The sequence below is a fragment of the Barbus barbus genome (genome assembly GCF_936440315.1).
Source record: "Barbus barbus genome assembly, chromosome: 43".
NCBI classification, from domain to species: Eukaryota; Metazoa; Chordata; class Actinopteri; order Cypriniformes; family Cyprinidae; genus Barbus; species Barbus barbus.
The window spans coordinates 181552-198621 of NC_136721.1; the positions used below are offsets into that span (position 1 = coordinate 181552).

A 17070-nucleotide genomic window follows, 5' to 3' on the forward strand; every position below is an offset into this window, starting at 1 on the left:
CCTGTGCTCCTCCACCTTCCGTTTGAGGATGCCCCACAGATGCTCAATAGGGTGTAGGTCTGGAGACATGCTTGGCCAGTCCATCACCTTTACCCTCAGCTTCTTTAGCAAGGCAGTGGTCGTCTTGGAGGTGTGTTTGGGATCGTTATGATGTTGGAACATGCCCTGCAGCCATGTAAAGTTTGACTTCAACTCTCTCTCTCTCTCTCTATATATATTTATATATATTTTTTGTTTTAAAGAGAGGTTTGGACACTTCACTGAATTTGATCATAATCTGAGACACCTTGATTATTTGGTTCAGGTGTGTTTGAATACGGTTGGAGCTAAACTCTGCAAGACACCGGCCCTCCAGGAACAAGTTTGGTGACCCCTGGTCTACAGAGACTGGGCTTAAAAATTAAACACTGAAAAGACTGTGTTAGTTACCAAGCAGTCAGTAATATATCTCCGGTGGTCACTGGATTCAGTGACATTCAGAGCACGACTATCAGAGGAGAGAGTGATAAAACTTAATAATTGATCATTTTGTATTTTACAGTGATGTATGCCTGATGTACAAAATTATCCATAATCTTGCTCCCCCTCCTCTTAGAGGATGCCTAGCCCATGACGGCAGTGCCGGTAGGACAAGAGCATCTGCTAGGCGAGATTTAGTACCGCAGTATAGAAAAACCGCCTTTGGTCAGACAGCGTTTTCGGTTAAAGTAATGAGGTTATGGAATTCCTCACCTACAAACATCCAAAGCATTGACAGCGTCACAGTTTTAAAACCAATCTTAAGCACTGGATACTATCAGAACAAATCTGTAACCACTAATGACTGTGTTGTAAGTTCCGTGTTTTTTACATACTGTTTTTATTAATCTTACATTTCTGGATATATGCATTGTAATGTTCTATATGGTGTATATGTAATATTGTATGTTATTTTATTTGTTTACCTGCCCAGGGACAGCAGATGTAAATTAGCTATTAGCTAACTCTGGTGCAATTACATTTAATTGTGGAATGTCCCTGTAAAAATAAACAATAAAGTAAAAAAAAGTAAGTAATGTCTGGCCGAATTTCAGAGGTGAAACAGTGTCTCTTTTTGCACATGCCTCAGACTACTAGGTCTGATGGCCTCAGATCTAATAGTCATTCCCTTAGGCTGACCATGTATGAGAAAGTTCCAATGCTGAGCAGCCTATTTGAGAATGGACCCATTACAGCACTTCCGGAGGAGAGTGAGAGTGACGCCAGTGGCACTCTTGGCACTGCGTCATTGGCAGCACCCGTCCTTTCTGGCACAAGGGGTACCATGGGCATTGGCCAGGCCAGGAAAGTCATAATGATGGACACATTGCTGTCCAGCTGAAGGGGCATTCACAAGGGCAGGACAGTGAACGGAAGATGGGTTCACCATCTGATCCGCTGACACATAAACTACATGGAGATGCTGTTCGTTTTTCTAACGTTGAAGCATTTTCTTCTTTTTCTGAAACGGGTTCTGGTGCTTGATGCCCTTTCTGTGACTCCATTTGAGCCACTGGACAAAACTGACTTTAAATTACTGTCGTTTCAGATGGCAAAGAGCATAAGTAAAATTAACGCATTTTTGTGCGCTCAGCATGTAGGCAATTCATGCCAGGGGATTTAGGGGTACTTTAGAAACCTAACCCTGCATTTATGCTCAAAGTGGTTAATTATATTATTCCTCGAGTTAAGAGCCAAGAACAGCAAAGGCTGAATGCATTATGCCTAGAGCATGCTTTATGATTTGACATAGAACTAAAGAGTTGAGAGAGAGTGATCAGCTGTTTGTGTCTTGGGCAAAGCCACGTATGAGGAAGCCGATCATTTAACAGCGTTCATTCCACTGGATGGTGGAGGCAATTTCTCTAGATCTTATGCCTCCATCTGGTTTACATGCTCACTCAACAAGGGGAATGTCAACATCGTGGGCTCTCTTTACAGGGGTCACGATGCAGGATATCTGTGAAGCAGTACACATTTGCACTGGATGTTTAGCTCAAACTCTTGCACATGCCGTAATGAGCATAGGATCTTGAGTGTTGACTCAACCGGCCCTATTATTATAGTTATCTTTGGTTGGCAGCAGACTTTGAGACAGGCTATCTGGCAATACAGGAGTTAGGATATCCCATAGTGAGACAGCGAAATATATGCTTGAAAAAGAACGTGTGCCTCTCCCTGAAACAACATCATGTCTGCCAGCCAAATGGAGCTGGTGTAATGGATCTGGGCTTCTGATTGCAACTGAACTCAACTGCTGGAGATTGGCCTGCATTTTCATGTTTGTAAAACAGTAAATTAGTCTTTGAGAACACTCTTGTGTTTCATTTTGTACAATTTCAGACTGATTCTCCAATTGCCCGCAACAGGGGTCACTGCTTCTGCACCAATGTGTAGGCTAAATGACATTCTGGCTTCAAAACAGTATCGACAAGTTACAAATATGATTTTTTTTTGTCTTTTTGAAGTTGCATTCCAAACGCATCTGTTTGAATGGACAGCTGTAGAGAGCAGCAGCAATAAATGCTGAAACCCAGTCTTGATTAACACTCATGCAAACACCTAACGCTTCAATAAAGCTGCTCTTTATCAGGTCATTACGGAGGAGAGTAACATGTTTGCTGATGTTGTTGGTCTGGTCTGGTTCAGCAGACGCTGTGCACTGAATGAGAGAACATGAGCGCATAGACGCCAAAGTATCTGTGAAAGAGTGGAGATATTCAGGAGAGCTCACACGACATTCTCTTTAATGACTTCATTTAGAAAGTTCACATGTACAAAATTGAAGAGAATTTACAAATCATTTCTCAAAAACACAGTTGTCATGTGTGCTAAAATGAGCTGAACAACCGCAGAGGAAACAAGGATTTTTTTTAAATATAAAAAAATATCCCTCTGAATGTTGGATTTGATTATGCAAGAAACTCCTGCGAACAGAATCAAGACTGAAGATTGCTCAGATTATTGTTACTCCTACCTTCATCAGTTCTCCATTCACAACCAGCCATTCAACATAAAGCTCTATTAGTGGCAGAGAATTCTCTGTATTTTGGATTATATTTCAAGCTTTAAGCACATAGTCAGCTTCCCGCATGTCTCTGTAGCTGATCACTTCACAAAGCTTTCATAGATTTAGCCAGTTCTTAAAAATCTCTCATGGAAAAAATATTAAAGTCCCAAGCAGTTTGTTTTATCATCTCGCATCATCTGAATAATGTTTTTCCTAAAATTAACAATCTTTTGAATATAATATAGGTTTATCAATATACATGTTTCTATAATGTGTAAAGATCACAGGGTCGAGTGTCTGAATTTGCCCGTGTAAAACGTCACATACTTACAAAGCATTTCTTCTCAGAGTCCCACTTAAGGCAGATATTGACTTCAACTGCATTGCCTTCCTCATCAATTAAAACAATGACTGACGAATACAGACAAACCTGAAGATCGAACAGATAAACCTGTGACAATAACCACACTAATTATAAAGCGCTAACTCTGAGTAGCACTAATTAAAAAGGTCTTAAGAAATTCATAAGAAACCATTTTCCTACATTTGTGTTTTTTTAGTAAAAGGCAATAAATTATAAAGGACGTGCGCTCAGAGCGCCGTGTGACCGTGACGTCACCCGTGTGTCGACAAGCATCACTCCTCACAAACAGCTGTAGTGGGACACAGACGGGACTTTATTAGACAGCAGGTTTGCGTCTGGCTCCAGCCGGGCATTGTGGGATGGATCACTTGGAGATCTGCTGTTGTAGATGCAGCAGGAACTCGTAGTACGAGAGAGCGGATTCACTGAGATCCTCGATCATGTTCTGCATGAACTCAGCCTTGAGCGGAGACTCGTCTCTGAAATCAGGAGAGGAGCGTCAGACTCTCTTCAGACAGAAAAACATCTCTGGATCATCAGCAAAACTCGGTCATATAGTGATCCAAATAATTAGAATTGATTTTTTTTAAATTTCCATTAAAAAATATCATGTAAGGTATAGGGGTGTGTGATATTTATCGTCTATGATAGCATCATTACATCATTATATGTGAGCTGACATTATCGAGTATGTCACTCTGCAAAAAACAAATGAAAACACGTCTTTAGAGTCCAAAAGCATTGGACTGCATGATGAAGCAGTTAAAATGAACTGATAATTCAAGTATTGAAAGAAAAAATATATTTGTGCTACTCCGAACAACACAGCGGTGTTTCGATCTGGAATGAATCTGTTTTTGAATGAATATTGAGTCAATGTTTCAGTGACTCATTCATAAAGACTAGGGCTGCCCTTGACTAAGGATTTTTCTGGTCGACTAGTCGTTCATTTGAAGCACTAGTCAACTAATCGCACATTTATTAATAAATAATTTAAATCATAATGATGAGCTTTTGTAATTGCCTACATTGCCTAATAAGCGCTCAAGCGCACACATACTAAAGCTTGCCACAGCGCACCTCAGAAGTAATGATCATGAATGTGTGTCAGGGAAAAACAGTAAGGAGACTGCATTAACATTTTAATAATTCACTGATAAACAAGTGCATTTTTGTTTTCGGTTTAAGAGATGAAGTCGGCGACACTGACACGTCATCTCCACAGAAGTGAGCACCTGCATGCATGTTTCACATGGATTACATAATCTGAGAATATTTGTTTTCCATTTGAATTGGTTCATTAGAAAATAGACATTTCGCTCTTTATAGATATATTTTTTTATGTCTGCAAGGCAAGCATACACAGAGTTTTGCGCTCAAGTTCATGGAGACAGACGGCAGAGAGCGCATCCTGTTTGCGTTCATTATTTTACAAAAGCGCAATGTTTTGTTGTTATTGTGAGTGCACACAAATAAACGCAGAGTCTTTACAGATTTGAAAGATGTATTACTCCTATGTATGAGCAAAAATGAGGGAGTATTTTAAGAGCAAGTTATCGCCTCCATCTGTCCTGCAGTGAGCTACTGTTCAGCTTCACACTCTACACACACACACACACACACACACACACACACACACACTATAGCGCACATTTCTCTAGGTTAACATCAGATTGAGCGCCCATGTAAAGTTGCTGCAACTAATATATTTCAGATGATAAGTCTTATTTGAGGTCAATGTATGATGCCTGAGCACTGTATTAGCCCAACACAGACTAGCCGTTAACGATCTACGTGACTTTGCCAATGTGGATTTTGATACATTTTTTCTGCGACTAAAGATTTTGGTCGATCAAGCCTCTTCTGGTCGACTAACGGTTAGTTGACTATTAGGGGGCAGCTTCTAAATGAATCAGCTGCTTTGAATGAATCTCTGACAGAATCATGAAATGAATCACTCATTAAGACAGGAATTTGCTGCCACCTACTGGCGGTTTTAGTGCCATATTTATCCATGGCAGATATTTTGCATTTGATATTGACATGAACAGATGTCCAAGGTGAGACTGAGGCTCGCTGTCTGGAGGAGAACTGTGTTCATGATGTCTCTGTTCTTACCTGATGACGTGAAGGACGGTGTGGAACGGCCGGCGTTCTCTCAGCCAGTCGACGAACGTTCGCAGTCGTGAAGATTGGGCCGTGTCTAGCTCCGGAAGCTGGATCTGAGAGGAGAAAACACACGTTACACTCCAAATCTCAACGGATACACTTCTGCTCCTTTAAACCAGCTTAAACAATCACTCTTATTCATTGATTTTCTCAAAGTAACAACATACAGAGCCCCTTAAAAAAAAAACCCAAAAAAACAGATGCACATGGGAATTTTGTTTTTGTGTTCTTATGCATTCATATTTCTAGTTTTACATATGCTATCACCTATTTCCTTTGTGTGCCACTGCCATCTTACCATGGAGAAAGTGACAGCATGCATGCACATGAATTAATAGAGATCTATTTGCTCAGAATTTGGCTTTCCTTAGGGTAGTTCCTCTAATATCAAAGCCTAATGTCCACTTTAACACGCGGTGGAGAAACCATGACACGAAATGGGCTGATGGCGCAATACATGACTCTGTGAGCATCATCCTATTTGCTAAGTTTAATGGTTCCTTATGCGCACAGATATTTTTGCAAAAATCAATTTACAGACTTTGTAATATGGTGCTAAGAACATCATGAGAAGAAACTCAACACCTATAACCTGCATATTTGCATAATTAAAAAGTACACCATGAATTCATCCAGTTGTGTTTGACAATCACTAAACAGCTGCCATGAAAACACACTTCTTGTATGATAAATTTATTTTATTTTCTTTTAATTTATTTATTTTCTATTATAGAAAACTAAATACGTCTGTAAATGCAACTATTTTTTCATACTCTGCTTTCTTTTTTCCATATTTTTCCAGACCTGGAAGATACTCAAATCAAATTTCTTCCTTTTATAAACTGCGTAGGATCCCTGAAGCACATGCTGCTGCTGAAAACCAGTCAGATGAACTCTGAGCTACGGACATGTTCAATTAACTCAACATCTGCATCAGAGCAACATCATCTGCCACAAAAACAACCTCATTAAGAGCGATAACATTAAACAGTATTTATTTACATAAAACACCACCAATAAAACCAATAAATAATTGTTAATGAGGTTTAATGAAATAATTTCTAATGAGGTCCAGCAGTGATGAACAGCAGCATTTGCAATCATTCATAAGTGATAGAGATATAGGCAGAAACATAAAAGAACACTTGCTGGACAAAGTGAGTTGTTAGTAGAGAAGCTGTGTTGTATTGTAAAGCAGTGTCTGGTAAGTGAATAATGCAGTTTACCATGTCGAGAGGAGCGGCGGCGTAGCTGTCCACTCCCAGCACTTGTGTGAGGAACTCTGGGCTGCAGTTCCTCCCGACCCACAGATACATGACCTGAGGAGAACCGGCACACAACAACCCGTGTGATCATTATGTTTGTGATCAGCTGCATAATAAGTGCTGCAGAATAATTGACATCGCTCCGTTGATTTATTAGAAAATAATGCACACCCGAGGTGGTGATGCGGCCACGATGTGAAGCGGAGTTACACCTCAGGTGTGCATTATTTTCTAATAATTCAACAGCCCGAAGTCAATTATTCTGCTTACACTACGGTTACCACAGCACAAGACATCGGTCAGATGATATATTTCAAGGCATTCTTCTAGTTTTTGTACTTAAAATGCTATTGTGAGTAGGATTAATTTATCAGCATCTCATCCAACTCCTCTGTTGCTAATTCCACAACATCAGTTTAGTTCTAGTAACGAGGCTTGAGCCGCTGATGACAGACTAATGCAGCTAATATAACTAAGTTATTACAGAGAGAGATGATTTATCTCTCTGAGGCTCTCTCTCAACAGTGTTCGGCAGCAATGTCTCTACTAATAGTAAAACTTTAAGTTCATTTTCTTCATGAACAGCACTGTTGTTGTTACCTCGCTTGTGAGAAGTCATGTCGTTTAAGTTTATAAATACTGACAAAATCGTTAAAAGAGTATCGCTAACAACATTAGCGTGTGTGCGTCTGTGAGGGAGAGAGCGGGAGAGAGAGTATGTGCTTTCCGTATATGTAATAAAAAAAATTGTGCCAAAAACGTGGATATGATCTGACGTTTTTATCATCGTTTACTATATTTATTTGTTTGGCCAGTGTCATTGTGGGTTTTGATTATTTAGCAGTTTTAGGCTGTAAGGACCTTTGAAATACTGCAAATCATTTGGCGAAGTGATATGGACATGTAATGTGGTGCCTGGAACCATGTTCGCCGTACGTTTCCCTGAAAACAACTGCACACCTCAGAACGCTCATCAGCCAATCAGATTCAAGCATTCAACGGGCCGGCCCCGTAGTGATGATAACCAGCCAGATTCTGCCTAACTTTCATTAACACTGAAGTGACAGATTAAGTGTGTGTGTGTGTATAAATGTGTATAATGACACAGGTATGACGCAGGTATTAAAAAGGTAAATGAATAAATGTAAAATGTAAAAGGTGAAGGTGACTTATGAGGACATTGCCCCATGTCCCCACTTTTCAAAACGCTTATAAATCATACAGAGTGAGTTTTTTTGGGGGGAAAATGGAAACGCACAGTCTCCTGTGAGAGGGAGAGAGTGAGAGTGTGTGTGTGTGTGTGTGTGAGAGAGAGAGAGAGTTAGAGTGTGTGTGTGTGAGAGAGAGAGTGAGAGTGTGTGTGTGTGTGTGTGTGTGTGTGTGTGAGTGCGTGTACTCACGGTGCCGCAGTCCATGAGGAAGGCTGCGTCTCTGCTCAGTTTCTCCACAGACAGCTGCAGTGCTCTGGGCTGAGGAATCGTGCGATCGTTGATGTTCAGAGCCCCCTGATAGCAAAACAAACCTCACATCAGTTTCACACTAAAGCATCGGCACATACGCTCACATAAACCCACCACTGATCAGCTCACGATCATGATCTCTGCCAGTGTACATCTCGAGAAGTGAAAAACTGTCATTATACAATCCATAATCCATAATAATGCTTCCTCCAGAGAAAAAGTGCATCTCCTGGTGTCTCTCACATCAAAATCCAGCCACATATTTGTTTAGAGCTGTTTTGTCTTGTAAACGCTGCTTGATCTGTGCAGATTTCTCTCATGATTCGCACCAGAACACTTTTTCACTGGAGGAAGTGTTATCATGGATTATGGACTTTAGTTATAAATTTCAAATATTAAAGTGTTAAAGACAAGTAAACAGTCAGTAATAAAATAGGAACAAATAAATAAATTAGCAGTAGCATAAATAAATACAACTGAACCAAATTTCAGGAACAGAAACTGTAATTAAACATTTAAAAACACTGCATAGATTTCTTTTCATAAATAGAATATAGATTAAAGTTATTAAAGATATTCAGTCAAGATCAGTGATACCCCTTTTCCACCAAGGCAGTTCCAGTGCTGGTTCAGAGCCAGAGCCTAGTTTCAAGCTGGTTCTTTGTTTTTCGACACCCAAAGCACCAGCTCCGAACCAGGAAAAGCGGTTCGTACGTAGCACCACAACATTGCTGGGCTAGAAGAAAAAAACCGCTTGCGTCAGGAGCTGGGGGCGGGGTTACCGTGACCAACAAGACGAACAGAAACTTGGACCGCCATATTTGAAATAGCAGCTAAACGCTAACACGTTTGATTCGCGTGTTTGGATGCCGATTTAGGTTCGCAAAGCCATGAACATCAATAGCAACGCAATGTCCGCTATTGCTGATAGTTTGTTTAGGCTTGTCCGGGATAGATCGGTGCTGCGCGGACCGTTCGGTGCGAGGCATATCGGGGTGCTGCAGGAGCGACTGGAAAGCAGATGGCTCTTTATGCTTTTGGATCGCTCTCGCGGTGCTTTAGCGTGTTGTGTGCCGATCGATCGATCTGCATGGCGCTGATGCTTTGTACAGATGCCTGTTGTGCCGCGCTAGTGATCCGAAACATGAAACGTATTCAGTGACGTAAGACCTGGCTCTGTATTGGCTCTCTAGCTTGTGGAAAAGCAACCGGTTCTTAAAGGGCTCGCCAGTCGAACTAGCTAAGAACCGGCTATAGCACTGGCTCTGAACTAGCACCTGGAACTGCTTTGGTGGAAAAGGGGTATGAATGATTTTGTTCTCTGATCAACATTAAAGACAGGCAGCGTGTTTATTAGGCTGCTGTCTCTTTAAACACCAAACGCACTCAGATCTAATAATACTGTACATGAGTGTTTTCTTTCTCATGTTTACATTCAGAAACCGCTGTGTTTATGATGATATTCTGATGTAGTTTTCTGGTCTATAAATAAGAAAGAAGTCAGTTCCGGCCTGGAATGATCTTTTCTGTGCTCGTGCTTCAGACGTCTGCGCTGCACACAAACAGGGCGCAAGTTCTTTCCTTTCCTGCACTTAAATCGTGTTAAAGCACATTAAAATGCGAACGCAGGAATCGGTAAGCAGAATGCAAATGCACGTGTCTCATCGAACACCTGCTTTTTGGGAATTTGAAACCGGTTCTAAAACAGAAGGTGTTTTTGATGCCCAACCCTTCATGTATGTAAGGTCTTATTTAGCGTCATGTATCTGTGCTCAGATCCCAGCGATCACTGAGTTATTGAATTCCTGACCTCGTCCGTGAGCTGGTCGACGCGGTACAGGCCCGGATGCACCATCATGAGGAGGAAGGCCAGCGGCTGCTGCTTCAGCTGACACATGGCGAACACACGCTCGTCCAGCCGGCCGCCGCTCGTCCGGAAGGTTTTCTGAGGAGCACAGGTCAGAGTGAGGCCAGCCGGACAACAGCACAGAGACACACAAACAGACAGAATAACCACCAAAGAGAGTCATAGAGGAATAAAAGAACACAATGTTGGGCTATCCACTGCAAAAGTGGATCAGTGTGACAGTAAAAATCTTGCCTCCCATAATTTTCCCAAAGACCTTGACAGGTGATTATTCACAAATGTGTAAAAATATTGCGTGTTGAAGTGGGACGTAGCGCTGTTTTTAGTCTGTTTTGAGACGTTGCGATTTGCTAATCACAAAGCCTGCGATGTGGACGCGATATTACTCCGTTTCAGAGTATATGACTGCCAGCCTTGAGTGACGGTCTTATTAACCACCAGAGTGAGCGCACCTCCGTTCTCCCCGATCAGCACTGCTCTAGCCAACTGCGTAAACACCCACCATTTAAAAAGGGTCAGATCGAAAGTTAGGCAAATTAAAAAAATTTAAAAAAAAACGTATGCAACTTCAGCTTCGAAATGACAGAGAACAAACAAAAAAGGTAATTTGCAAGAGCTCCCTTATCGGTTCTGCTTTCAGTACTGGAGAATAAAAGATACATTTTTAGATGTTTTTATTAGTAGGCTACAGGAACGTTATCTTACACATTTTAGCTCCCCAACAGATTAATTTGAAATAAGTTTATAATGCACGTTCTCTGAATGCTTCTCATACTCGCTCCGCTCTGCCCCACGCTGTGCGTCTCCTGCGTCTCACGGACGAGCTGTTTACACGCAGCCTGTCTCGTATTGCTCTTTTATACTCGCGGTCTCGCGCCCGGTTCTATGGAAAGCCAAAGTGGTCATAAACGCCTGCTCGGGCGTCTGATTGCACACTGACACGTCAAACGCGTACGATTTGACAGCAAAACGCGCGTCCTCGACGTGTGATTTCCTATAAAACGCACGTTCTTGACGTGCGTTTATCATAACAGGAAATGGGCGTCAAAAACGCCTGTTTTTGGTGACTCCAAAGCGCGCGTCAAGAACACGCGTTTTCATGGCAAAACGCGCGTCCAGGACTCCAAAGTCTCAGGACTTTGCTGTCGAATCGTACGCTTGTGACGTGTCAGTGTGCAATCAGACGCCTGAGCAGGCGTTTATGACCACTTTGGCTTTCCATACGGTTCTGCTCCGCAAGTCTCTCACGAGCGCATCTGGCAATATGGCCTGACGCACGCATTTAAAACTAATGTAAATAACTACTTGCCAATTTCACTTGGATGAAATTAAACATTCAGCACGTTTCCCACTTGTTCTTAAAATCCCAAAAACTTAAAAATGAATGAATCAGCCTGTGTAACATGTAATACTTCAGTAATTGACTAAAGAAACAGTTCTTTACTTATAAAAAATAAACAAATCTTTCCTGTGAAATTCAGTAATTCTGTAAAAGTAGTAATACCATTATAATCTTCCCTGCAGAAAAAAAACAAAAACAAAAAACAGTAGAACCCCTCCCAAAACACAATAGAAAATGTAAATGATTTAAGGGTTATAATGGGAAAAGTCTCTTTATATAGTCTTTGATGTAATCTAGCAGATGGCAACCAATAGAACAACAGTAATTCCTATTGGAATAATGCCCAAACAAAAAGGAATTTGGTATTGGTTTTTATGGAAATTATAAGAAATTCTGTGATGGTTTCTATAGTTTTGTTTTTTTTCAGCAGGGTAACGATACTCATACTGTGCTGCACATTATTGACAATATTGAGCTGAAGCTTGACTTTGCAAATTTAAAATCGCAAATCAAATCGCAATGTCAAAAAATAAATAAATAAATAAATAAATAAAATATCGCACAGCCCTAGTCTAGTAGTAAACTCAATTCCTTTTAGGAACTGCAGGTCCTAGCCTTAAAAATAATGATTTATATGGATATGACACCAAGTTAGAATGAGCTTATGTAACGTTACACATTTACTATTACTATTACTAGACTAGGCCTGAAATTTATTGTTTGAGCGGGGCCAGGATGTAGAGCGAGTGTGCGAGTATGTAGAGTGTGTCGTACGTGTTTGAGCGGGGCCAGGATGTAGAGCGAGTGTGCGAGTATGTAGAGTGTGGCGTACGTGTTTGAGCAGGGCCAGGATGTAGAGCGAGTGTGCGAGTATGTAGAGTGTGGCGTACGTGTTTGAGCAGGGCCAGGATGTAGAGCGAGTGTGCGAGTATGTAGAGTGTGGCGTACGTGTTTGAGCAGGGCCAGGATGTAGAGCGGGTGTGCGAGTATGTAGCGTGTGTCGTACGTGTTTGAGCAGGGCCAGGATGTAGAGCGAGTGTGCGAGTATGTAGAGTGTGGCGTACGTGTTTGAGCAGGGCCAGGATGTAGAGCGAGTGTGCGAGTATGTAGAGTGTGGCGTACGTGTTTGAGCAGGGCCAGGATGTAGAGCGGGTGTGCGAGTATGTAGCGTGTGTCGTACGTGTTTGAGCAGGGCCAGGATGTAGAGCGGGTGTGCGAGTATGTAGAGTGTGTCGTACGTGTTTGAGCAGGGCCAGGATGTAGAGCGGGTGTGCGAGTATGTAGAGTGTGTCGTACGTGTTTGAGCAGGGCCAGGATGTAGAGCGAGTGTGCGAGTATGTAGAGTGTGTCGTACGTGTTTGAGCAGGGCCAGGATGTAGAGCGGGTGTGCGAGTATGTAGAGTGTGTCGTACGTGTTTGAGCAGGGCCAGGATGTAGAGCGGGTGTGCGAGTATGTAGAGTGTGTCGTACGTGTTTGAGCAGGGCCAGGATGTAGAGCGGGTGTGCGAGTATGTAGAGTGTGTCGTACGTGTTTGAGCAGGGCCAGGATGTAGAGCGAGTGTGCGAGTATGTAGAGTGTGTCGTACGTGTTTGAGCAGGGCCAGGATGTAGAGCGGGTGTGCGAGTATGTAGAGTGTGTCGTACGTGTTTGAGCGGGGCCAGGATGTAGAGCGAGTGTGCGAGTATGTAGCGTGTGTCGTACGTGTTTGAGCGGGGCCAGGATGTAGAGCGGGTGTGCGAGTATGTAGCGTGTGTCGTACGTGTTTGAGCGGGGCCAGGATGTAGAGCGAGTGTGCGAGTATGTAGAGTGTGGCGTACGTGTTTGAGCGGGGCCAGGATGTAGAGCGGGTGTGCGAGTATGTAGAGTGTGGCGTACGTGTTTGAGCGGGGCCAGGATGTAGAGCGGGTGTGCGAGTATGTAGAGTGTGGCGTACGTGTTTGAGCGGGGCCAGGATGTAGAGCGAGTGTGCGAGTATGTAGAGTGTGGCGTACGTGTTTGAGCGGGGCCAGGATGTAGAGCGGGTGTGCGAGTATGTAGAGTGTGGCGTACGTGTTTGAGCGGGGCCAGGATGTAGAGCGGGTGTGCGAGTATGTAGCGTGTGTCGTACGTGTTTGAGCGGGGCCAGGATGTAGAGCGGGTGTGCGAGTATGTAGCGTGTGTCGTACGTGTTTGAGCGGGGCCAGGATGTAGAGCGGGTGTGCGAGTATGTAGCGTGTGTCGTACGTGGTTGAGCAGGGCCAGGATGTAGAGCGGGTGTGCGAGTATGTAGCGTGTGTCGTACGTGTTTGAGCAGGGCCAGGATGTAGAGCGGGTGTGCGAGTATGTAGAGTGTGGCGTACGTGTTTGAGCGGGGCCAGGATGTAGAGCGGGTGTGCGAGTATGTAGAGTGTGGCGTACGTGTTTGAGCGGGGCCAGGATGTAGAGCGGGTGTGCGAGTATGTAGCGTGTGTCGTACGTGTTTGAGCGGGGCCAGGATGTAGAGCGGGTGTGCGAGTATGTAGCGTGTGTCGTACGTGTTTGAGCGGGGCCAGGATGTAGAGCGGGTGTGCGAGTATGTAGCGTGTGTCGTACGTGTTTGAGCAGGGCCAGGATGTAGAGCGGGTGTGCGAGTATGTAGAGTGTGGCGTACGTGTTTGAGCAGGGCCAGGATGTAGAGCGGGTGTGCGAGTATGTAGCGTGTGTCGTACGTGTTTGAGCAGGGCCAGGATGTAGAGCGGGTGTGCGAGTATGTAGCGTGTGTCGTACGTGTTTGAGCAGGGCCAGGATGTAGAGCGGGTGTGCGAGTATGTAGAGTGTGGCGTACGTGTTTGAGCGGGGCCAGGATGTAGAGCGGGTGTGCGAGTATGTAGAGTGTGGCGTACGTGTTTGAGCGGGGCCAGGATGTAGAGCGGGTGTGCGAGTATGTAGCGTGTGTCGTACGTGTTTGAGCGGGGCCAGGATGTAGAGCGGGTGTGCGAGTATGTAGCGTGTGTCGTACGTGTTTGAGCGGGGGGCCAGGATGTAGAGCGGGTGTGCGAGTATGTAGCGTGTGTCGTACGTGTTTGAGCAGGGCCAGGATGTAGAGCGGGTGTGCGAGTATGTAGCGTGTGTCGTACGTGTTTGAGCAGGGCCAGGATGTAGAGCGGGTGTGCGAGTATGTAGCGTGTGTCGTACGTGTTTGAGCAGGGCCAGGATGTAGAGCGGGTGTGCGAGTATGTAGAGTGTGGCGTACGTGTTTGAGCAGGGCCAGGATGTAGAGCGGGTGTGCGAGTATGTAGCGTGTGTCGTACGTGTTTGAGCAGGGCCAGGATGTAGAGTGGAAGCAGGCGCAGGCAGGCGGGGGCCAGCAGGCCGGGCTGAGGGACGGTCAGAACTGAGGAGCGGTAGGACGCTAGCGAGTCGATGGCAGCATTGATCAGAGCGTCCCGAGCGTCACTCAGACTTGCAGTCACACAGCGATCCACGGCTGAAACACACAAACACACATCAGAACAAACACAACATCAAACACTCTGTTACAACACTTCATATGAGAATGCAGTAACCTCTGCTATTCCTGAGATCAAGAGCACGAGCGCCCAGTCTGACAGCTTCACATTACCAAACGCTAAACTCCATAGAAGCCGCCAAACTAATATTATAAAACGGTTCAGAGAGGATAAGCCTCAATCAATATCTGATATTCACCTGAGATCAGTTCAATTCTATATAAATGCCTTCTATATTCTTCTAAACATCTCTTCTAGAAATTCAAGAGGACAGAATGATCTGTATTCATAATTCATAAAAATCCTTGCTGTATTTTATTTTCTATCGTATTCGCATTACGTTTATTACTTATTATATTTCCCATTTTATTGACTATGTTTATTAATAGTTTATTATATACGTAATATTCGATTTCCATTTTTCACACCATGTTTATTATACTAATTCCATTTTATTATAATAAAATAGTTTATTCAATTTTACATATTCTATTTTATTCTATTATTTTTTATTTTATGTTCTGTATTTTATAATCTACTTTGAATTGTATTCATGTTTACTGCTAATTTATTATATTTATATTCTATTTTATTCACACTGTGCTTCTTGGAAGTTAATTATATTATACATTTGTTCTTTTTTCCATTTTATTCACATCGTGCTTATTAATAGTTTACTAGATTAATTCTATCTTATAAACATTTCTTGAATTTATTATAATTTATATTTTACTTTCCATTTTATTCATGTTTATTATATTCTATTTTTTTTACATCATATTTCTCGTTAGTTCATTATATTTTATAACTTACAAAGTAACATTAATAATGTACTTAATTTTACTCACAATTGCTAGCTTATTACATTTATTATACTGCATTTTATTCATATCATATTTCTTCATAGTTTATTATATATTATTGATAATCTATTTTTATTTTCTGTGTATGTCCTTAATTTGTTGTTGGTTCTGTATGAGGTTGCGTCGTGTGACGAGGAAGATTTTTGGGCCTTTAAGTGTGTCTTCAGCGTCCGAGCGCTGTTTTCCTGTACGTCTGTCAGCAGAGATCAGATCATCAGCCGTACCCATGCTGGCCAGAAGAGCCGTGATGGCCTGGACGTCTGCTCCAGCGAAGATGTCTGACAGAGAGTTGACCACAGGCAGACACAGCGTGTGCACACGGATCCGCCGCTCTCCTGCAACAGAGGAGCACAGTGAGCGTCACATGACGGCGGTCACATGACGGCGGTCAGCTGACTGGAAGAGCGTCACATGACGGCAGTCAGCTGACTGGAGGAGCGTCACATGACGGCAGTCAGCTGACTGGAGGAGCGGCTCGCACCTTTGCTGGAGGTGTAGAGCAGCGCGGCCTGGAAGGACACGGTCTGCAGGTCCAGCAGGTTCTCCTCGATGCTCATCTGCACGGCGAAGCCGGCGTCGGGGTTCACGTTGGCCAGAGACAGCAGGTCAGTGGAGCGCACGAAGAAGTTCCCGTGGAAGGTGTGTATGGACAGACCTGAGGAGCACAGCACACACATCAGCGCTCTACTACACCAGACTTTAACAACATCCGGCATTCTGACACAGGGTTGTAAAAATTCCCTCATAATCTATTATTATCCGTCACTTTAATAACAACACATTTAATTGCTTGTATTTTTGTTCTCATTCACAGTACGATCATATAGGCTAATGCATTTATTTATTAATGAAGAGATGAACAGAGACTGTGCGTCACTTTTCATGTTCAACACCGCAGTGACAGCGGAGGACACTAAAAACAACTAAACATGCTAGGGCTGGGTGAGAAAAAAAAAAAAAAAAAAAGACTTCTCGATTTTAATAGATTTTAATTTTTCTGAACCAATATCAATTGTTAAATCCCAATCGATGCTGTTTTCAGTTGATGAATACATATAGTGTGCCTCCCATCCAATAAATCTAAGAATCAAGCTAAGCTCTGTGCGTTGTTACTTCTGATATGAAACGAAGTCTCAGATGTCAAATTCTGTCTATTTTATTAGGAATTTCAAGCAATAAATACTGTGGCGTGATAGATCGCTGTAGACACCTCAGCCCAAACAAGGCAGCAGTGAACTGATCAT

General features: G+C 43.1%; 1 protein-coding gene across 1 annotated transcript in view; it reads right to left on the bottom strand.

Moving 5' to 3' along the window:
• Positions 1–2482: 2482 nt before the first annotated feature.
• LOC306862029 (protein transport protein Sec24A-like) overlaps positions 2483–17070 on the bottom strand; it is a 34219-nt gene continuing 19631 nt past the window's right edge. The window contains exons 15-22 of the mRNA XM_079404611.1: positions 16308–16481; positions 16051–16161; positions 14766–14941; positions 10097–10231; positions 8227–8331; positions 6788–6880; positions 5511–5614; positions 2483–3871 (exon numbers count right to left, since the gene is read on the bottom strand). Of these exons, the coding sequence (XP_079260737.1) occupies positions 3757–3871; positions 5511–5614; positions 6788–6880; positions 8227–8331; positions 10097–10231; positions 14766–14941; positions 16051–16161; positions 16308–16481 (1013 nt within the window). The 3' untranslated portion in view covers positions 2483–3756. The remainder of the gene's footprint in view (positions 3872–5510; positions 5615–6787; positions 6881–8226; positions 8332–10096; positions 10232–14765; positions 14942–16050; positions 16162–16307; positions 16482–17070) is intronic.